Raw genomic sequence first — 24,819 nt, forward strand, 5'->3', positions numbered from 1 at the left:
GGTTGACGGTTGGACTCGATGATCTTAGAGGTCTTTTCCAACCTCAATGATTCTATGATTCTACTAGGAAGAAAATTAACTCTATCACAGCCAAAACCAGGACAGGAGGTAATTCCTTTTACATTTTTGGAAAAGAAAACTTCAACTTTTTGAGACTGAAAGGCAGAGAATAATTGTTGCACCTTGCTTTACATGTTGAGGGCACTCTGACTCTAAGCAATACCATATAATAAACATAAAAACAAAAAATAAATATGTGGAAAAAATGCATGGACACTTGAGAGCTGATTAGGAAATTTCAGTATAGGAAATCCTCAGAGGACACAATATTTTACCCTGAGGGCTTCACAGTTCATATCAAACTTCATTCATAAAGAAAGGAAGAGGAACCTAGCCTGGAAATTAATAGTGTAGCATGAGCCAATTCCAGTAATACGGCACTCCTGTGTCAGCAGTTTCTGGCACTGACAGCTAGAAGTTCCTGTTAAACAGAAACTGAAGCAGTCTAGGGTCTGAAGTCACTGCTCTCTACAACTTCTACAATCTTGGAAAGTAGGAGAGCCAACAGCAGAGTGAACTACTACAGTGAGAGAAGGAGCTCATCTAAAACAAGACAATCTATTATTAGGCAGATACTACAGATATATTGTGGTTTAACCCGGCAGGCAGCTAAACACCACACAGCCTTTCGCTCACTCCCCCTGCCCCACAGTGGGATGGGGGAGACAATTGGAAAAAAAAAGAGTAAAATTCATGGGTTGAGATAAAGACAGTTTAATAGGACAGAAAAGAAAGGGAAAATAATAATAATAATAATGATGATGATGATGATGATGATGATGATGATGATGATGATGATGATGATGATGATGATGATGATGATGATGATGATGATGATGATGATGATGATCTGTGCCCCCTCCCAGCTTCTCGTTGGCAGGGCATGAGAAGCTGAAAAGTCCTTGATTTAGAGTAAGCACTACTTAGAAACAACTAAAACATCAGTGTGTGATCAACATTATTCTCAACCTGAATTCAAAACACAGCACTGTACCAGCTACTAGGATGAAAATTAACTCTATCCCAGCCAAAACCAGGACAATATATCACAAGGGTCATTATCAGACTTGACTCCAAGAGTGATCAGAGCATTTGCCAGAAAAAGCCGAGTCTCAGCTGGAGCAGAAATCTCCCTTTAAGAGAACTGCAGGATGAAGGTCAGAAACAGACCTTTTCTGTTTCGGGGATGATGAAGGTTTTACAATAGAAGCCTGACTGCCTGGGTCAAAGCTGATGAGAAAGAAACTTCCTGGAGTAGTTTCCTAGTGCTGGGATTGAAAAGCCCACATAACGAGAACTTGGACAGACAGTTCTCCATTCCCTGACAAAAATGAAAAATATAGCCTTTATAGACTGTGCGTGGCTTATAGCCAACAGACTTTGATGGGGAAGCCAAGGAAAATTAAACTTTCCCAAAGCTACAAAAAAGTAAAATTAGGCAAAATGAGACACTAAGATCAAAAAGAACACAAAAATCACAAAGGAGTAAAGAAAATGAAGTTAAATAAAAGGCTGAGGTAGTCTCAAACAGAAAGGAGTGACTGCAAAAAAGCTTCATGGAAAGCTAGAGAGGCAACTGAGAGTCGAGGACGCATTTTTGGGGAAGTTATATGAACATCTGCTTTCTGAGTACTAATAGAGGTTAAGTATCACCAGCTTGAGCCCTTGCACTTGTCCCACATCTATTACCTCATCTAAATAAGAAACATGGACCATAACATTTCACTTATTAATCCTGCATTAAGAATAGAATAATCTATTGAACTGCAACATCCTTAAAGAAACAAAGGCCATCTTGATATGACAATCCAACACATATATAGGCAAAATGTTTTAGCAGTAAATTACCCTTAAACCATTGTGTTTTATTGCTATTTTAACTTACCTAAGGTAAACCTATTGTTCTGGATTTTATGTTGCCTTTGGCTGGTGAAGAGCTATTTACCATCTCAAACTTCCTTCTCACATACACATTATTATGTATATCCCTCAAACAAATTGCTTCTGTACCTTTCTGCTAAATACACTCCATGGATTGATCTTATCTAAGCCTTCGCTATAAATTCTTTGGGGGATCCCCAAAACCATTTCTCTTAGCTTCCAGAAGACAGGTAAGTTAAACATTGAAAATATAATTTTCTTATTTCTTACTAGGATAGAACATTTCTTGAAGATACATTTCTATAGTAAATAAAAATCTATATGCAATTAATATGATAAAATAATTCAGATGAATGTATAGTTTGAGTACGAACGTTTGAATTAAGGGAAAAGTTATATGACTACAAATACTATTTGACATGCTCTTTTAATGCCAGTATGAGGTATTTAGAAGTATACTTTTGGATGGTCATTTTGCAACCCTAAAAGTACCTACTCACAAGAACTTTTAAGTTGGATTTTAACAGTATTGTCACTTCATTGGTTACTATCCAATTTATTATAAGGTGAAAGCAATCTAGAAATGCTGCATTATAACAACAGCATCAAAACCACGTCTGTGCTTGAGATTACTGTATTTACCTCATTGTAAGATGACCTTCACTTACCAAAGAACAGAACAGAAATAAAAAGGTTAAAACAATTATCACAGGGTGAAGTGTACCCGTAAGCATGGCTCAAAAAAATGAAATCTGAACTACATATGTCCAGCTCTGACTACATGATTCTGCCGTGCACTGGGAAAACAAAAAAGTCCACAGATTAACTTTGTTACAGTTGTGGGGTAACACCTACCCGAAGATCACTGCTCAGATAAATGAGAGCTGGACTACACCAACCCAGTGCTAACAGTTTATTCCACTATGCATGCAAAACAAATAAAGACTCACAGATAATCTTTGTTATGTAATGGTGAACAACTTTACATTCTTGTAACACATTTTGGACATGAGACTAGAAAGTCAAATAATCCAGGTAGCAACACTGGTTGGCTTTAGATAAGGGGAAAGTCAGAGATTGACTTGGGGCTATGTGACTAGCAAGGCCACTGGCACCTTATGCCAACAATTTAATTTTAAAAATTTATACATAGTTATAACAATAACCCCTTGGGTGCAGAGGGGGACTCTGTACTCAGACACCTGACAAGATGTAGAAGGCTGAGCCAGCTGCAAACTGCTCTGCACAGGGGCCAGACTGCCAGGAGCTGGAGTGAGTGTTCCCTGGGTGTACAGTGCTAGTGTCAAGTGAATTACAGGGGCTGGGACTTTGATCAGTGTGCGCATGAAGAGTGTGAGTGTCATAGACTAGAATAGAAATCACTATCTATACTCATCCTGATTTGAAACAAAAATATTAAATTGGAAGTTACTTAAGTGATGTGCATCTGTTATTGTGACTACTCTACCCCAAATTCCTCCGTAACAACAATTCAGTAATGATCCACTTCTCTTCAATGCTCTGAATGATCTTGTGTGTACTCTTCTTAACACCTCCACAGCTCACTTCTTCCCTAGCTCTGTGTTAGCCCTATTGCATATTGCTTCTCACCCCTGCATAGGCCCTTACCCTAGCTGCATACATGGCCCCACAAGTTCAAGTTCCTGTACCATACCTCTCATTCATTAATGCAGTTCCACAGGTTAACTCTCTCTTGCTTGGTCCATTTCTACACACACCTGTCTGTGCCAGCACAGGATGCAAGCAGAGAGCCTCTTTGGTTATGGAACCCAGTGCAGTTATACTTTTCATATCTTCATAGAACTAACACCTGAGTAACAGGTACCTCCTCTGAATTTGATGATATTTGCTCCTTAACTCTGCCTACTCAAGACAAACAGGAATGCAGATCATAACTTCAGGCCAGAATGCTGTTTCTGTTTACTTCATTTACCAAAGACCCAGGCACCGGCAAAGCTCTGCAAGGGACCATACGCATCCCTTAGATGTAATCTTCAAAATGCTGTAGCTAATTTTTATTTTTTACATAGTTTAAATCTCTTCCATTGTATCCTATTCAATATGCCACTCCCAAAATAACAAACATCTTAAATAAAAATAAGTAATAAGAAGAAAAATACCTGTTTTATTGCATAATGATGAGGCAAACCACCAACAAATATGGATCCTGTTTCAGGCCAATATGAACTGGACCAGAAATTGCTAGGCATATTTGCCTCTGCAGATATCCCCAGGATTGACATTTCTGCTTCACATGGTACCATGCCTTGCCTGCATAAATTTAGAAATAGGCACATTTTACCACCATATATAGTTTACATTACTGTCTATCTGACAAATTAATTAGGCTGTTACTAAACCAATGAGGAAAGAAAATCAAGTAAGTAGCTGCTTTTATATTAAAGACTATAAACATAAAAGAAGCTGTTTAACAAGCTGTAAGTTGGCATGTCTTTGGGGTTTGAACTTCCATTAAAATGAAGCCATATTGTAAATCTGAGCAGTGTAATTGCTAAAAAAGCCAAAACACATAATAATGGCTGAATAAAAAAGTTAGGCAATTTTTAACAGTAACAAGAAGGCTTTGTAATTTGAAAAATAGACATCCATTGACTTCAAATATTTTAAATATCCCTCTTTTTCATCACAAAAAAGATAATCCAGAAAAGCAATTTAAAATAAACTGCTTTTAGAGAGTGCAGATCTACTATAATTTGTAATACTTATCTTCAAAAGCATTATTCCTAAAACTGAAGGCAGTAATATTAGGCCCTGAAATTAATACATACATTCCCTTTTCCCTCTCCCTATCCACACACCCTCTTAACAGTGTCGCTTTTAACAGCATGTATAAATTGTTAACAATAAACAGAAGGTGCAAAGTAAACAATTTGGTTTTCTTCAATTTTTTTTTTAATGATTCAAAGCTCATTTACATTCTGATAACCAATTGGCAGCAAGCACTCTGTCTTCATGAAAGAAAGCACAGTGAAGAAATATCAGAACTAAACAAGAGTCTCTCACATAGGAATTTCTTTCAGCTTATCATTCTCTCTGCATACGAAACAAATCACAGTTCAATCAGCTGAATGTTTAAAAATATTCAAGTGCCTTTGTAATATAAGTGCCACAAAAATCTATGTAAAAATAGCATATACCAAAAAAACCTATAAAAGCAACAGTCTGTAATTTAGCTAGGATGCTATCAGTAAAGTATGAATTCAGTTTATCTTTGATAATGCAAAATTAGCTTCTGAAACTTATTAGTTACAAAAAGAGCATGGAAAGATTTCTTCACTATCTTCTGTCAGATAATGATATATAAAGGATTTCTCACATACTATTTGATAAGGTCTATCATTTTTTAATTGAGAGGATGGAGACTTAACATTAGCAACATTTGCAAACAGTTGTCTATGTTTGTTTTCTGTATAATTCTGTTTTTGTGATACTTTCAGAAAAATATGCAAACATGGTATTAACCTTTTAACAGACAGGACTATAAATGTTTTTGCAAGCAAAATGGCCTGTCCATCCTACGGTAAAAAACTTCAGATGAAGAATATGAAGGATTTTTCTGTTGTTAAAATCAACATTAAAGAAGAGAAATAAACTGCGGTTTTAATTCTGTGGATTAAAAATAAACTTCTTAGGGATTCAGTTCAGGGGATTTTTTTGTCCTCACCTCAGTTTTTACAAAGTTTTTTGAAACTTGCTGATTAATAGCTAACATGAGTGAGAAAAAGAAGGACAAAATTGTAGCCAGAACTACAGTCAAGGAACGGAATGTTTTCCTCCCACGTTTTGTAGATATTATGTAATGGTTGTATGTCTAAGCACATACACAAGGTTCTGCAGCACACCATTTTAATTATTTGCTTACAAAGGAAGTTTGCTGATAATGTATGTAACTCCTACATGCATTCTCAGTAGCTCTGTTTGCAATGATCAAGCGGTTTTTCCTAAGGCTTGAACCCAGTGTGACATTTTGGATATATTCATTCTACAGCAGAAAGCTTTGGTGAGTGTTCTAAGGAAAAAAATATTGATTTTTAAATATCTAAAATTTCTTCTCCCTCTGATAAAAGGATATATTTATGAATAAAGGCATAGTAATAGGATATCTATCTTTCTGAAATATTTTAAATCAGATTTGTTTTAATGCAACATAATTCTTAAGGTTGGAGTAGAAGAGGGTCAGGAGGGGAACTGACAAGCATTTTTTATTTTCTAAACTAATTAACAGATGTGCTATTTGAAGGAAAGCTGCCTAAACAACTTCTTTTATTTTTTTTTAATTACTCTATTTTCTACACATTTTGAGATGCTAATGCTGTAACTGGTTACCTGGCCATGTATGTACTTTTATTTCACAAGCACCCTGTTTACAAATGTAGTTCTTTTCATGTTAGCTTTAGACATATTTGTTGGCTTGCCCTTAGTAGCTTATATGATGGATATGCAGAGGTATTTTTTTCTGCATATATAAACATATTTTGAAATTAATTGCCAGTACTTTATGTCAGAAAACAAGTTAATGCAATTCAATAGCATAAGCTGCCTTCGCCCTAAGCTTGTTAGAATGTCAGCCGTGCACCTTTGATTGTGCTTGACTGAATCTAGCAGGGTCTGGCCAAATTAGAATAACAACCTTAAACCATTATTGTTTAGCATTTGCTGATGATACAATCACTGGGTCATATATGCACTCTATGAAATTTCCATCAGGCTTTTAAAATACTTTTTCTACAATCAGCACATTGGGTGCTTTAAAGGTCAAGTAAGAAGACAGAGCTTTCTGCATAATTATAAATGTGGAAATGCATACAGCAACTCTCAAGCACTTTTGCTGGGTAAGCTACCAGTAATTGTGCCTCAGTCCAGCCCAGCAGTAACAGTTCACAGGTTCTTCATTTGTACTCACATAAATGTGATGATTAAATACTGGCCTATTAATTATAACCTGAAGATGAGTTCTGTCTAAACAGTATTAAATCCATTGCCCAATGCCTCGCAGGTTGGAAGGATGGAAAGGTCAGATAATAATTTGATAACCGTTGGGATAAGGGTACCTAAACATGACAATATCTGCATGAAATCCAAATCCTTTTACATAATGTCCTTACTTGCTGACATTTGTTAGTGATGATTAAGTGACATGTTTGGGATTATCATAAAATGATAAAAAGGTAATAAAACAAATGGGGGAAGAGGAGGAGGGAAAGGGGGATGTCCAGATAAAGTATTAAGTGTCAGTCATGTTGTGCAGCCTTGCTGGGAATAAAGCTTCTTTAATCTGGTTTTCCTGATAAGAAAAGGAAATCTCTTGTTCTAGAAACAAGATTGAAACTTTCACCCATCTCTAGCAATTTCACTTTAATGTGATCGTGCTAAACAACAGTAAACAATTCACTAATTACCCTTGAACTATTTAGGATGTAACGTTAGCATTCAGTCTATTAAACAAAAAAAAAAGTAGGTTTGCAAACAGCTATATCAAATGTGAGTTACGAACTACAAGAATTAAAGATGTTTTCTTATTATATATTCCAAAAAACAATCCCAAAGTTCCCTGATTTTATTGAAGACAACTGATTGATTAATTAAAGCTGAGAAACATATTTCATTTTCATTATGTTTAATTATTATTTTACAGATTTCTCAGCTTAAAAAAATCAAAGCCAACTCCTGTTTTCCTCTGTTTTCACTCAGTATCTAGTAGATTTCATTTTCTGGTTTCATACTCAAACTACTCCTTGCAGTAGAATGTTTATTTTTGTAAAATTGCAACAAAACAGTAGACCTATTGTCACAGACAATTAAGAGTTACATTTTCTTAATGCACATTTAAAAGGTGGGATCAGTTTTGACCCAGTACTGGTTTTAAAAACCATAAGGCTTTGCAAGGGTGTTTGAGACAAGTTTAAGATTGGAACATCCCCGGACCTCTCTGCTCAAAGAGGTTGTGCAGGTTTCACCCTTGGAGGTTTTCAAAACCTGACTGAATAAAGCCCTGAGCAACCTGGTCTGACCCCTTGGCTGGCCCTGCTTTGAGCAGGAGGTCGAACTAGAGACATCCTGAAGTCCTTTCTAGCCTGAATTATCCTATGATTCTTCAATCCTGTGACATTTTTCTTCAGCAAAAAAAAACCCCAACCCTGTAGTAATAACATTTAGAGAATAAGGCAGGATCTCATATTACCCTAACAATCCCAAGTTCCCTGATTTTATTGAAGACAACTGATTGATTAATTAAAGCTGAGAAACATATTTCATTTTCATTATGTTTAATTATTATTTTACAGATTTCTCAGCTTAAAAAAATCAAAGCCAACTCCTGTTTTCCTCTGTTTTCACTCAGTATCTAGTAGATTTCATTTTCTGGTTTCATACTCAAACTACTCCTTGCAGTAGAATGTTTATTTTTGTAAAATTGCAACAAAACAGTAGACCTATTGTCACAGACAATTAAGAGTTACATTTTCTTAATGCACATTTAAAAGGTGGGATCAGTTTTGACCCAGTACTGGTTTTAAAAACCATAAGGCTTTGCAAGGGTGTTTGAGACAAGTTTAAGATTGGAACATCCCCGGACCTCTCTGCTCAAAGAGGTTGTGCAGGTTTCACCCTTGGAGGTTTTCAAAACCTGACTGAATAAAGCCCTGAGCAACCTGGTCTGACCCCTTGGCTGGCCCTGCTTTGAGCAGGAGGTTGAACTAGAGACATCCTGAAGTCCTTTCTAGCCTGAATTATCCTATGATTCTTCAATCCTGTGACATTTTTCTTCAGCAAAAAAAAACCCCAACCCTGTAGTAATAACATTTAGAGAATAAGGCAGGATCTCATATTACCCTCAGTAGATTTATTTAGATAGAAAATATACCAGTTACACTCAGAGTCATTAAATTTTCACTCTTCAGTAAGATGCATCATTTTAGACTGCTCACATCTGTTGGTGCCGACTATGCCCTACTGAGACACCAGGTAACACACACTTTCATGTTGCAGATGAACTAATGAGTCAACAACATATTTTTTCTCATTCCCTCTGACAGCAGACTCATATTTCCTGGACCTGGAGCTGATTTCTTAGTCTGGTCTTAGAGAATGATTCAACTAAATAAATAAGAACAATGAAGCTAATGACAAGGCATGATGTAAATTTCTCTAAGAATACAGGGGGAAAAAATAATCTTTGTTTCATATTCTAAGGAATGAATAAATATGGTACCCCCTTATTCTTTTCACAGAGGTTACACTTACATTACTAAACTAAAAAGTCCACAACATGAGTTCAAGTCCTGACACATAATCATCCATATTTTTATGAAGATATCACAGTTCCTGTTACAGTTGCCACCCAGGCTAGCTGTCACCTCCAATTCTGAAACTGAGAAAGTCCACTGATTAGTGCAATTCAGGAATCATTCCTAGTTTGAATGTTGCCAACCTATTTTGCAATAAGTATTTTTATAGACATGATCTGTGACCTGCCAGCTGCTCTCAGGCCCAGAGAATAGTCTTCAGATTTCAGTTTTATTTACCACTATAGATTTAGCTAGTGAAAAAAAAACAATAATCTATGCCTCCGGCCATTTCTGTCTTGCAGTTTGGAGAGCTTCAAGTTTCCTGCTGCTCATATCGTAACAGCCTTAAATGCTATTTACAGAAATTAAACTTAGAAAACAATATGCACTTATTTCAAGTTGATGTAGATGTAAATAAAGTTTTATTTAGTGAAAAGCTTGGCCCAAATGAGAGTACTGTATTCAAGCATTCAGGAAGTGGCAAGTTTAGAGTCAGATCTAGACTTGCAACACTGACATTTTATTTCCAGTGAAACTGAAAGACTGCGCTGAATAAGAAGATAGTTACACAGTGGGAATTCATATTTACATCAACTCTGTAGGCCAGCATTATTTCTGGTCTCTATACCCTGTCTGTGTTCTCCTTAATATCATTTCTATGCTTGTGACATGGGGCCAAGGGAGCCACAGAACATTGAACCCACTTTAGTATCCATAAGCATTCTTTGATGTTCCTCAGGATATAATATAGAACAAAGTTTTAGGTATGTTGCCTGTTATTAGAGTCCTACTCTACTATTTTTATGTTTCTGCCCCTGCAGTAACTTGTTTCAGAAGTTAAAGTAGAAAATTTTCATTCTTAGAAGTGAGACTAATGAGCTTTTTTGAGATCCAAAGTAAAAGAAAGTAACAATGACAGAAACATTTTTAGTATTTATTTAGTTAAATAATCTGAGCAAGAATAGATCACTATACACTACAGATTTGTCTCTTTGATGATTCTAAATTTTAACTTCTGAGTGTCATCAAAGGAGACCTTTGATGACAGAGTTCTGAAAAGGTGTAGAATGCGATTTGTAGCCAAGATGTGGCATGACTAAGTAAGTAAGTTTTTATCTTAAAGATGCTGTAAAGCAACAGTTTGTATCAAAATAATTGGTGGTATTAAGTCACTATTAACTGTTATTATGATCAATTTAGTATAATTAAATACATTGCATTCAATTACATTCTTAAAAAAAGGCAGTTGTTTCTTCTCTGTTGACTCGTGAAGTTTATGATAAATAGTCACTCTTTGTGGAGTATAAAAAACATTGGCAACATATTGAGCTTTGATTTCATGATGGTTTTTCATTCTAATTAAGAATTTTTTACATTGCATTGATGCAAAATAAAATATTATTTATCTGCACACAAATGCACTTAGTTTTAATCTTTTGTTTTATTAGAAGATTTGACCAGTGGAGGTTTTTTGTATATTGAGACAGATATGCAAGAAGAAAGTCTACTTTCATTATTCTCAATTTCTGGAAACTAACTGCAAGATATGAAAATACTAATGCCAAGTTTCTCTGTCCTCATTTCTAGGTTTTGTCCATTTCCACTTTCCATTCCTTTTTTCTCTGTGAAACCTTAGTTCTTGTTGAATGAATGAAGCACTTGTGGAGATTTCAGAATAGCAAAAGGTATTCTGACATGTCTGGCAATGCAGAACTGAGATCTTTACCACACAATGTTGGAAAGGAGTATGCTCATGTAACATCAGCAGTATAACCGCATGATTTTTTTCTGAAAGAAAACTTGTTTCTGAAAGAAAGTTAAATTGCTCATTTTAAGAAGACAAGCTTTAAACTAACATTTTAGAGAAATTCTGAAAGTGGATGGAGGACTGTGAATATGTACAGTAGATATGGTGGAGCCCAGATCATCTCACTGGCATTTCTTGTACATCTATAAGTGTGGTTTGATTGGCAATTTGGGCAAAGGACTAAGTTCCATCCTTTATTCCATGGGCATTCATATGTTCCTCCTTCCTTCTTTGCACAGCAATTTGCATTAAGGAAACCATTCAGCTGAAAACAAAAAGGAGTATATATTTTTAACTGGATCAGTTCTCTGTAAGAGCTCTGGCCACATGAGCCAGTAGCTGGATAAAAAAATAAACAAAGAGAGGGAGAACACATCAGCTTGAACATGGAAAAAACAATCAAGTCTCCCTGAGGCCGAAAGTCTCCCTTTGAAGGGACTCTGAATTGTCCCCCTTTTGTTGAAGTGACTTCTCCAAAAAGACATAAAAGGAGACCCTTCTTTAAAGACAGACTTTGTTTAGAGCACAAGATAACCAGATTTTTAAGAGGTAACTTTTTAAATAATGAAAATGTAGAAATAAGTGTGAGAGATTAAATAAAAGGCTTGAAAGCAAATTTATTATCTAACTTGAATAAATTCTGTACTATATACTATTGGTCCCCGAACAAAGCCTCCTTCTTTCCACGATCTTGCAAGGCTCACCTTAGTGCTTGCTTCCTACAGCAGGCAGTCTCTGATTTTTTTTTCAGGATTTTCCCAGTCTGCGCTGTTGCTGCAGACTCTCTGCAAGCTCCATCCTGTCCTTCAGGGAGACAAAGCTTATTTGCTTTCAAAAGAGGAGCTATCTCCCTGCCTCCACATGACTCTGACTGAAAGGGAATCATGCGGGATAAAGTAGAAAGACAGCTTCCTTCTTACTAAGTAGGAGTTACAGTGTACAGTATTCATACAGCTGTGTCTGAATAAACAAAGCTATACTGCTTCTCCCGCTCTCTGCATATCCCTCTTTCTTCAGTGAGAAAAGGATGGCTTGCATCATCTTTCAAATACTCACGCTGCCTCATATCTGTCTCAGTGCAATGATTTTCATAAAACTTATGCCTTCAGGCTTCTGGATGCAATGCGCAGTGCCTAACAGCATTTTTCTCCCAGTACAGAGCTGGCTAATTATTTTTGTTTCTCCATTCTCTGGGACATCTTCCAAATAGCAGAGTTTGAGTTTTGTGGTGAAAGGATATCTAGCAGGTAAAAAAAATTACACCTCTCAGATGTCTGCCACTGCTTGTTGATATAGTCAGGGTCACATATTCGAAACATAGGGTTAGCAGAGTCAGAAACAAATCTTTACCCAGCTTTTATCTTCAGCTTTTCACTGAAGTACTGGCTGGGGTTTGCCAGTTGGAATAATTTGGATATATAAATTCCTCACCATTACTGTAGGTTTAGGAAGAGGTGACCACAGTAGAATGTATCTTAGGAAAATATTTAAGAAATAGAAAGGTTTTATTTAACTGAAGTCTGTGGCTTTCTAAACAAAATATTGACCATTTATGACACAGAGGAGGTCAACCTTGTGGTCTCTTGGTGGTCAAATGAGTGGTCCCTTCTGGTCTGAAACACTAAAATTGAGAAATTTTAGAAATTTTATCTTAGATAAAAATGTTAGCCTACGGTATCTTATTCTGTAGTGTTCAAATGATGTAACATGCTCACCCATAGAGGGGAAAAGAAGTTCTGTAAAATATTCCCTAAATGCTACACTGTTTTTTTCCCTAAGCTCCCTTTGTGATACTGGTGTATTTAATATAAGTTAGTTAATATGCATGCGTTGTATAAAATATATTGACATCACATGTGAAAACATGAGAACTTAAATTCACTTTGTTTAGGATTTCAAAGGGCTCAGCACATTTAAGTGTATAAAAGAAACTACTGGATTATATGTATTATATGCATTAGGTCTGCTTTCCAAATAACGAAAAACATTCAGAAAAACGATATTGTTGTGTTCTATTAGTTTTTATAAGGAAAAAATATTTCAAATGTATAAAAGGTGTCAGTCAATATTGTAACTACTTTGTTTTAAAAAATATCAGTTTGGGCTATTGTGAGAATAAAATTATGAACAGACTGGGAAATGAAGAATGTGAAGAATGGAGTTAAGCATTACTGTATAGATCACATGGGATAGAATAAGATTTAAATATGCTTAAACAGACAACCTGCTAAGGACATGTCCTGAGGAAAAGCCTCCGGCAAAACCATAAATTGTTGAGACAGTATCTCTAAAAGATACGGAATGTAGTGATATGCAGCAGTCACTAAGAGAGGGCATGTTGTTTCTTTGCTTTTTCTACTGAAGACAGAGAAAGAAAGGCAATTGTAAGTAAGGAAAAAATGAATAGTTTGCGAATCTAGAAGTAAAAATATAGTTTTGTTTTTCATGGTAATGACACTTCAAAGGATAGATAATAGTTTTGGTAAAGTAGTTCTACTACTGAAGTTTAAGATGTTCTCTTTAAAAAAAAAACAACAAAAAACCTGGTACTTTGAAAATACCTAAAATTAATAGAAGATAACTGCATTGATACACTGTACGTGAAACTAATTTCTGGTATTTGTACAAAAATAATCTTCAGCTACAGAAATCAATGCTTACTCATAAAGCAAACTGGGTAAATATAATTTCATTGATTGCCTATCACTTCCCTTAATATTTCTTCAGCAACAAATATCATCAATGCATTCTCAGTATTCAACCTATGTATAGACCAGTTTGCTGATCTATATTTATTATTGTTTAACTGTTCTGATGATTTTCAGTGATATGCTGTATTTGTATTTACATTGCTATTCCTCTCTAGCATCTACAAAGTCATTATTTCCATAGTGTTCTAAGTCATTAAAAAGGGAGAATTAGGTTCTTGGACAAAAAAATAGTACAATCTGAAAACCATTATTGATTGAACATTTATTCTTAAGAAGCACCACCATTTATTTTGAACACTTGACCTCCAAATAGAAAGATACATTAAGCTACGTTTAAATTATCAAGTATTTATGAGATAAAGTAATGAATAAAACTAGTCACAGGGGGGAATGTTATTAGCCCAGCTCCCCTTCTACTTATCTGTGAAAGGATTAAAATCAAATTAATTTTCTCTAAATGTACTGTGCAGGTTAGTAGAAGGAAGTGGAAAACACATAAAGATATATTCTGACTAGCAAGATTGCAAAACTTTTCCTGTGCGTAGTGTTTTTTTATTCGTATTTGGTTTTAATCTCACTGTTCATAAATCAGAATCTCCTTTGATTCTCTTGCTTCAATCCAGCATTGCCTTTTCTGTGGTGGTCATGCTCTGCTAGTGGGCAGTAATAGTGTCACTGTGTAACAGAAATCTTCAGCACCTAGAAATTAGTTTTCCATTTTTTGAGCTACTTGTGCCAATAGCCACTCTTTGTTGTTGCAAAGTCAGTATCTCTTTCCTTTCAGATGTATTCCAGAACACGTTTTTGGGGGATATTCTTCACTTCTTTCTGTTCATCTGTGTGATAATCACCATAAGTATTTTAGGTTAAATTTCTTTATCTCTGTCCAAAAAACCCAAACCAAACCAAAAAAAGAATCCTTCCAATTTTCTTGATACTTCATGATCAATTCATTCCTATTTTCCACCTTACAAATCCAGGTCTTGACAGTATTCTTTCAAAAGTTTTCATAATTTTTGTTCCATTTTAAATAAAAATGCCTTTACATCTAAACTATATTCTCAAATCAGTTTGTTTTCATTGACTTAGCCTCTCTGCAATGGATACTGGACAGTAAGTAGCAGATATAACCTAATTAGGAATCAAGATACAGTGGAATTTAGGAAACAAGAAACATCATTTTATTACCAGTGTTAATAAATCATAAATGAATTAGGCTAAATGTAAGAAACTGGACTTTTTCCAAGTAAGATCATTAAGCTGGGAAAAGTTTCAGACTATACAAAAATTAGAAATTATGAGATAATTCAGCACTTGTGTTGTATTTCATACACCCCTAGTTTTACACTAGGCACTTTAGGAGGGACTAAAAACAGACCAACACAGCCATGGCTAGGAAAGTATGTTTGTGAGGACCCTATCGGTGGCCAGTTTAGATGTCCAACAACTTCCTAAATAATTTTTATTGACAATAATTATAAATCAGGCTTAACCCTGGGTATGTCCAAGTACATCAACAAGTGTCTTACAGCTAATGCAAGTCCATTGATAGCTTCTTTGGGAGAGGCCCAGAAAATGAAAAGAGCATGAAGCTATCTTATACCAAGAATACACTTTGTACAGCATTATATAAATATTGAATACACTTCTACTCTAATTAAGCAGCAGCCATTGCTGTTAATATCTTGTGGCCTACACTGTTTTTTGAGGAGATGACCCATTAAGCATGTTTTCATTAAGCAGAGTATATGGCATTTACACAGTACATGAAATAACAGATGGATAACTTCTTCACCTATATGCTGTTACATTAAAAATCAAGGCCAATGTTCAGCAATTTTGTGATCAAATACGAATAGGAATTTACAATAAAAGTGAAATTAAAAAAAAAAACAGAGAAGCATCTGCAGTTTTTTCTAACCACCTCATCTATCATCTGCTTAGCTTACCTGCCTGAAAGCCCTAGGGAAAATATGAGCTTTGTAGCATATTCTGAAGAATAATAAATACAGCATATTTTGCACCATATGGATTATCTCAGGCCTTCATAAAAAGCTATCAAAACCAAGCAATATACAAGCTCCAGAGTGAGCATATGTTGCATTATGGCATGATTAAAAAGATCTTTTTCTGACAAGAGGAATCAGAAAACATCTACATCTCAAAACCAAGACAATCAATCACCAAAAGTCCTATAGTTAACTATTGTAAACCTTAAATTACAAACATTATGAGTTAAAGGAGAAGAATAATGCAAATTGCTACATTTTGCAGTTGGTTTCTAGACTGATGGAGCATCTACACCAGTTTTCTAATCTTAATGGTCACGGTCAATTAAAAAAAAAGTTCAAAGTGGATAGACTTATTTTAAAGAAAGTAGTTGTATTGGTGACATCTACTGCATAATCAATTTATAAGCTGATAGATTTGTTAAAGCAATTGACAATTGTGGTCTGAGATTAAAAGTAAAATAAAAAATGTTTTTTTATTTAATCAATGAAATTAAGACACTTATTATCAGTACTGAAATAATTGTTGAAATGGAGCATAGTGGACCAAGAAAAGGACAAATTTCTAATACTGCTTTTCAGTTTGGCCTGTTCTGTAATATATGTTACTTTATCAACTTGTTTTGATGACAAAGATTGAAGAAGATAAATCTTAAAGCAGTTAATGAAGGAAGTTTTACAAGGGCTGGAATGAGAAGACTGTGGTAGAGCATCCCCTGCATACCCCTGCATCCCCTGTGGTAAAGCATTGCCAGTAAGGTAACTGTATCTTCACAACAAAACTCAACATGTAAATTTCCCAATGCTTGAGTCCCTTTAACATTTCCTTCCGTTCATAATACCCTGCAGAAATCTAATCCCTGTGGGATGTTTCCCATATCTGTTTTTCATTGTAGTTCTTTCACTTCCCCGGTAACATTCTTAAGAAAACCAAAACCATACAATCAGATATGTGAGTGAAACAGCTGCAATGATTTTCATTAATAGATACACTTAGTAAACAACTGTACTAGCTTACACATAAAACAGAACTCTCAGGCGCTGCTCTGAGGCAAACCTTGGCAACGTGTTGGTTTTAGCAGCCAATGCCATAAATAAAGACTAATCTGATGCAAAAGGTTATATCCTATCCAAAATTATCAAGCTATCCATGATCTTGATGCAAATCCAGTCCTCTTACTATATGCAATTTTATTAAACTGTTACAATTGTCATAGCCACAATATTCCATGATAATGAAAAATGTGTTTCAGCAATGCTGCTATTTTACTTTCAGCATGAATATTCTGGTGAACTACGAGAACTGGATATAGTGTAGTGTCTGACAGTAATATGCACGTTTATTTGCAAACATTAAAAGGTGTGACATTTCTTTTATTCGCACCAGGAATGATTTCTGTGGGATAAAGGAAGCAATAAAATATTCCCCTGTAAGCAGAAAAAGAAGATATTATCACTATCTAATTTTCACTGTATTTCAACTTGTATTACACAACACTCACTACTTTTAAGCCTATTTCTTTCATTTAATATGATATTGTAGAGGCAGTATCTTCTTTGCAGATGGCTTGTCTTCAGTAGCTGAAATGCATTGCTTTTAGTGAATTTGGAAGACAAAAATCTTTCCATCACAGGGTGACATCAAAAGGGCTCCAAACAATTAGGAATACTTTAAGTAATGAGAATGAGCAGTTTCTTTCAACAAACTAGTACAAAGCCATATTTTTTTTTTATTACCTATGATGTCTGTTCATAATACTTAACATCTGCAGGACAAAGAAAATCCCACACTGTGCATATCCACTATGTTATAGTATTCAGTATCTCATATTCCCATCCTGACTTCCCCAACTTCCCAGATACCATTGTTCAAAACTTAACTTACTTATCTCACTGCAAATCAGTTCTGTGAAGATTAAACAATGTTTGCAAAGCTCTAGACAGCTGCTGAATAAGCTATGGTAATTTTTCATCAAAGTTATTTTAAGTTTTACTATGCTGTATTATACTACAGTTGATTAAATTAAATGTTAACTTCATAAAACAAATAACACAAATTTCCAGAGTGACTCTATCAAATCTAATTGTCAACAATATATATTTGATTGTTCGTAAAGAAAAAAGTATGTAAAGTGGTGGTTATTATACTTTTCCATACAGCATATACATTTTCTTAATTAACTCAAGCACATGTGAAGATGTACTAGATGAAAATAAGAAGCAACTTCTAACCAAATCCTTCTGACATCTGCGCCATTAAGTTTTTAAATCTTAGAATCATAGAATCATAGAATCATTGAGGTTGGAAAAGACCTCTAAGATCATCGAGTCCAACCGTTAACCTAGCACTGCCAAGTCCACCACTAAACCATGTCCCTAAGTGCCACATCTACACGTCTTCTAAATACCTCCAGGGATGGGGACTCAACCGCTTCCCTGGGCAGCCTCTTCCAATGCTTGACAACCCTTTCAATGAAGAAATTTTTCCTAATATCCAATCTCAACCTCCCCTGGCGTAACTTGAGGCCACTTCCTCTCATTTTGTCACTTGTTACTTGGGAGAAGAGACCAACACCCACCTTGCTACAACCACCTTTCAGGTAGTTGTAGAGAGCGATGAGGTCTCCCCTGAGCCTCTTTTTCTCCAGGCTGAACAACCCCAGTTCCCTCAGCCGCTCCTCATAAGACTTGTTCTCCAGACCCCTCACCAGCCGCGTTGCCCTTCCCTGGACACGCTCCAGCACCTCAACGTCCTTCTTGTAGTGAGGAGCCCAAAACTGAACACAGTATTCGAGGTGCAGCCTCACCAGTGCCGAGTACAGGGGCACGATCACTTCCCTACTCAATTTCATGTCTATACTCTATCATCTTATCATGGTTTATACTTTTAATTTCACACCATGACTGTAACTTGGACAAAATGATGAGCATAGACCTAATTTGCAGGATTGCAGACTGTTATAAAACATTTTCAGAGAGAAATATTTTTCTGCCATTTCTCAAAATGCTATGCTTATAGATGCCTTGCTCTTCTTGGCATATGATCCAGCCTTCCAGGTCCCTCTGCAGAGCCTTCCTACCCTCAAGCAGATCAACAGTTCCACCCAACTTGGTGTCTTTTGCACAATGTGCTCTTAAAACAATGTCCAAAACCATTTCCAGTCTACTAAAGTGAGTAGAGTGATTAATTAATAATTGTTCACTAATTAGCCTGAATCCCATAAATGGTATGCATTCCTTCTCTTTCAACAGCAAAAATCAGTGTGGCCCATCTTACGTGAGCTGTCCTGAAATAATTATGATTCTCTGCAAATGAAAGAAGTTAACTCTTTCTTCCTTCTTGTTTAGGCTCAAAAGGAACACCAGAAAGAGAAATCGGGTTGTTTTTCTCTCCAGCTATTGGCATAGGCTGATCTATAGATTCAAGTTCTTTTCTGATTGATGGAGTTGGGGGAAAATGCATAAAATAGGTGTACTGACATGGTAGTTAATGCATCCCTAAGTAATGTCAATGACACAGTAGTTCTAATGCTCCAGTGCCAGGGGAAAGGATGTTTTTCTTCAAGTCTCCTACAGCATTGAGGGTTCCGGTATTCATACTTTTATTATCCTCAGGATCGTAAATCTTTCTTAAAATGAACAACACAGGAATAACAATAGAATTCTAATGGATTAAACTAGCTAGAAGACTAAAAATGTTATGTCTCCAGTCCTTATCCACTTTCTCTGTGTCACTCGGGATTTTTTAGACTTCTTTGGTATTCTCCCTCAGTTGTCTTTAATGAACTTAAGCTGCCTAATGCCTTTATCTTCTTTATATCTCTTCTCTAAAAAAAATTCCAATTTTACTTTCTCTATTTTGAGATTGAGAGGGAGTCAAAAGCAGAGAAATAAACAGAACTGCGTATGTTATTCAAGATTTTAGAGAATCCCACTTTTATCAGTGTCATAGAGATGTCTTCTATTCCTTCCTGGTCAGAGAGGAGCTTACACTTGCTTTTAGCTTCGATAAGCATGGTTTGGTTTTATGTTGTTCCCTTTTTGGGTGATAAGCACAACTGCAGTGAATTACTGGCTTTTGTTCCTTGTGTTAGTTTGCATTGTCTTACTGCGTGGTCTGGAGCTTGAGCCTGGTTTACCATGCTGGAAAAAAATTTGACAGCAGTGATAGCTGAAATGCAGCAACAAACTAGGGTCTTTCTCACTGACTACTCACTGCCACATCTGAGGCAGCAAGGCACAATATAATGGATACAGTCACCACTACAGCTTCCCATAGAAGCTAAGGGTCCAGCTGTAGTTGCCCTGCAAAAGTGCTTCACTTAGCTATGTTTGGACAGATCTAGCTATAAAAGGCTTATTCCAGTAAAAGGCTTTTGTTCCTTCTGTACCCCTCCACAAACTTTTTAGAGAGTCATTTACTCTTGAGAGACAAGCAGACAGCTAGCTCTCTTTCTTCTTGCTGGACTAGAGGACTTGGACCTACTTTAATCTGTCTAATAGGAACTAGGTACCTGGAGAGCTCACTAGGACTCATGCCTAATGTTCCTATAAAATGAAACCAAAACTTTCTCTTCTAAGTTCTTAAAAGGTTGTGGATTCTAACAGCACAGACTTGTGGTCATTAGATACATCTATGTACATTTGCTTGGTTAAAATAAAACAACGAAACACATGCAAATCACCATTGCCCTTGTGCAAAGAATCTTTTTTTCAGAAGTATTTGAAAAGGATCCACTTTTTATTAGTGATTCAGATTCCCAGTTTAACTTAGTAACAAGATTAGTGCACCCTGGTAATCTATAACAGATGTCTCAACTGTATTTAGAGAGCTGTTCTAGAAATCTCAACTAAACCAAAAAGTGACTCTCTCTTTTTTCTGCCTTTTTTTTTTTTTTTTGGAAGCACAGATGTCCTTCTCTCAAAATTAAGTACAGTTGATTTTGGTAGCTCATAATTTGGTAGGTCAGAATTACTTTGTTCAGCTTCACAAAACTGAATCATGTCATAGAGTCACCAATGAGTTTGATTATAAGGCCTGCTGCACTTTGGTTTGCACGTCTATTTCCAGACAACACCAGGTGCTTTTTCCCCTTTGTTTTCCTGTAAGATGTCCAAATGTGATTGCTTTGGTCAGCCTTCCTGTGGATTCTTACAATGGTGAGTATTTATGTTATTCCAAAACATACATTTGCCTTTCCCATTACGTTGCCATGACAGGAAACAAACATAATCTGGAAACAAAGAACATGGAAAATCTACTACCTACCTCATTTTCCTTTCATTTTATCCTCTTTCAGTTGCAAGTATTGTTACTTTTACAGGAATAATATATCCTATTATGAGTTGCAAGTCAGTGACAGCAGTAAAAGTCATAGTGCTGCTTCTGCCTATCTATTTTCCAAGATTTTTCTATTAGTCACACCCTCATTGTCAGAAATTCAGCTGTTTCCTGCACTAAGTAGCTTGGACCTACTGCACAGTAGCTTCCCTGCCTGAATATTTATCTTTGCTATGGTACATGATTTCAATGAGAATAAATTTATTTCCATTGAGCACTTCAATGATGTGATGAGCACTGTCCAACTGCACTATAGTTTCAAACATTCTTTCCAAGGATGTGTTGTAGTCCACACTGCCATAACATGATTTTACTGCACACGTTCAGGTATCACTCATAGCTAATGAGATATAATATCATTGGAATTTACTAACTATCCAACCTAGATGATCTTTGAAGCAATTATAAACACAGACAACAGTAAAAAGAAAACTTACCTAATTTGCACTTCATGCCAGTGTCCATCATCCACTCTAGCAGTAGTAGTGATGTTTTTGACTTCTGCTGCTTCATCACATAAAAACTGGTACTACAGAGTGGGAAAAATGCTTTTATTACATAATTTCTAATAATTAAACAGTTACAGGCTTGGAAACTTGAATTTAAAAATAACAAATGGTTTCATGAAAACCTGAATGTGTATCAAGGAAAACTAATGTTTCACTAATGATCTGGATCAGGAAATCTATTGTACCAGAAATATACAAGCACACATATATGCTTCCTAGCTGGCATGAAAATGCTTTAACTTTTGCGTATTGTACAATCAGATATTATGGGCCTGATTTGCAAAGAAGTTGACCATCTGCAACCCAGCTGAAATGAACATTGGCAACGGGTGAATTTTACTTACCATTTTATGGCCTCCTTACACTTCCAAACACGTAATGTAGCATGCAGGCTTGAGCATTTTGGAACACCATTTAATTTCCTATACTAATGTGAACAAGCACTTGATTTCACGGTTTGTCTACTTGTAATTGTAGCTTGATTGTGAGCTTAGAACCATTTGTTCATTGGGCTTTAAATCTACCTTTAATTGACCAGCTTTGTGAATGATTAAGTGAATTCAATTAGTTTTAACATGGCACACTGGGATCGCTGAATAGATTTTTGTCAATTAAAGTACTTTCATATTTTATGGTGCTTATGATATGTTAGAAAAATATTTTTCTGCATCATTACTTTACCATGGATACAAGTAAGATGGACTTAAAGCCATCAACATTTTCTAAACCTTGGATAACTTCCTGACCCTGACTAATCTCATTTGTTCTGGATAAAGAGAGTCACAATATTATGAAACACAGTAAATCACAATATAACAAAATAAAGTAAAAGGTTATTTTCTTTTTCTGTTTATCTGCAATTTATATATCTTAAATACATCTTTAGAGATCTTTTTAGTATGATCTTTAAACATGAAGGCAAATAGAACTCAAATACATTGTTCCTAACAGTCATTTCACAATCCTTGCAGAAGAATATAATTACAGCCAAACTTCTGGAAATTTTTAACAGGAAAATGGAAGATCCATTATGAGAAAAGTAACTTCTCTCTTACTATCTTTTTATAGCCTCTTTAGTATCTGCCCATCTCTTCATAAAGCTCAAGCTTTATCTCTTCCTCAGAAAAGAAGGAATAATTTGCCAAAGGTAAAGATATACTGGGATACACACTTTACTTCCTAATGTTTAAAACAAATGTATTCCTGTTTAGTTTTTCCATGAAAGCTAAGCAAATGTTTTTTGGGATCCTGTGGAACTCTGAATTAACATGATCAAGTAAAAGGTTTCTACTCAGAGCTACAAGGTAACAAAGACACACTCTATTCCCTTACACAGTAAATTTTCCTATGACAATTCACTCAGTTCCACAGCCTCCCTTATAACAATTTTAATGAACTTGCACATGAGGAGGTTCAGTAGGTTTAGGCTTCGTATATAAAATAGAATACCTTAATTCGTACCAGTTGTAAAGACAAAAACTACATTCTTTATTTTTGTCTTTTAATATCTACTTTTTATATGAGGCATTCCAGTTATAATCACTATTCAATTTTCCTCAAGCACCACCTCTTGTGAGACATATTAATCATATTAGCCATGAATTTGCCCTAACAGATAGCAAGTTTGACAACTATTTTCCTTAAAATACTAAAGAATCTCAAGACTCTGTATCTCTATCTACTATCTTCTACAGTAGGAAACAGAAAAAAATATTAAAATTTTTACAGATCCTAACTTTTATTTACTTCTCCTTCAGTGGGAGATTTTGATGCCTTACCTGTAAGGTGCCATGTTTAATGAAAAGCTGAATTAAAAAATGTCCTGTTGTTTCTGGGCTCTGTTCAATATACAGGAGGAGTCCATGAGGATTATAGGTCTTAAATTCCAAGTGGATGAAGTTTTGCATGTTCAAATGCAAGCCTTGAAATTCCAGGTAAGAATCACCATAATAGCGAGCATAACTAAAATCTGTAAATAGAATTTTGAGACATATAAGGATACAAAGACATTTTTCTTCTTCACCCACTAATGGTAGCAAAGATATAGGATACTCTTTTATGTCTGTCAAGGAGAGAGACATGAATCTGAAAATTGATGTTAGTTTTCTTCTGTCAAAGACTAACACTGAGAATTTATAAAGCTAGACATAAACATTTAGATCAAATTATATTAAGCAGACTAGGATCAATGCCTGAAAGAAAAGGCTATGAAGATGATAGCACTTGGAACATATCTAGCAGCTTTGGCTCCCCATAAGTCAAGAACAGTTTTTTCAAAGTTAGGTGTTCACATAGTTTTTGATGCAAGGATGAACAAGTTTGAAGTCTTTGCAGAAACAACACAGTATGGAAAGGGAGGAAGACATTCCATAACCTAATTATGAAATTGCCATCTTAATCAAATATGTCAACTATTTCTGTCTAAAATAAACAACAGGATGTTGCTAGGGTGCAGGCTAAAAAATTCCCTTCTGACTACATCTATCTTGTCTGATTGATTTATCTAGACCCCTCTTAACCTCCAGCACCCTGTGCCATACCTGGAAAGGGCAGATGCAGCTCTTACTTAAATGGAAAAAGTATGTGAATACATGGCTGCAAGCCCATCAGATGACAGAGGAGTACACTTAAAAAGGGTTTATTTTTCTCCCTCCCCCTCCCCTCCCCCCTCTCCCCTCTCCTCTCCTCTCCACTCCTCTCCTCTCCTCTCCTCTCCTCCCCTCTCCTCTCCTCCCCTCCCCCCTCTCCCCTCTCCTCTCCTCCCCTCTCCTCTCCTCTCCTCTCCTCTCCCCTCTCCTCTCCTCTCCCCTCTCCCCCTCCCCCCTCTCCCCTCTCCTCTCCTCCCCTCCCCCCTCTCCCCTCTCCTCTCCTTCCTTCCTCTCTTTCTTTTTCTTTCTTTTTCTTTCTTTCTTTCTTTTTCTTTCTTTTTCTTTCTTTCTTTCTTTCTTTTTCTTTCTTTTTCTTTCTTTTTCTTTCTTTTTCTTTCTTTCTTTCCTTCTTTCTTTTTTCTCTTTTCTCTTTTTTCTTAATTTATCTTTCTTTTTCTTTCTATTTTTCTTTTCCTTCTTTCTTTTGTTTCTCTTTCCCTCCCTTCCTTCCTCCCTTCCTCTCTTCTTTTTCCCCTTCCCTTCCCTTCCCTTCCCTTCCCCCCCTCCCTCCTTTCCTCCCCCTCC

At 35.9% G+C, this 24,819-nt stretch overlaps 1 protein-coding gene across 1 annotated transcript in view; it reads right to left on the minus strand.

Annotated features, from left to right (window-relative positions):
* LOC103893362 (protein eyes shut homolog) overlaps positions 1-24,819 on the minus strand; it is a 949,231-nt gene that overhangs the window by 184,938 nt on the left and 739,474 nt on the right. Inside the window, 3 exon segments of the mRNA XM_019470252.1 lie at positions 4,083-4,233; positions 21,575-21,666; positions 23,425-23,615. Of these exon segments, the coding sequence (XP_019325797.1) occupies positions 4,083-4,233; positions 21,575-21,666; positions 23,425-23,615 (434 nt within the window).

This window comes from Aptenodytes forsteri, unplaced genomic scaffold, assembly GCF_000699145.1.
Source record: "Aptenodytes forsteri isolate BGI_AS27 unplaced genomic scaffold, ASM69914v1 Scaffold414, whole genome shotgun sequence".
In the NCBI taxonomy this organism is placed as follows: Eukaryota; Metazoa; Chordata; class Aves; order Sphenisciformes; family Spheniscidae; genus Aptenodytes; species Aptenodytes forsteri.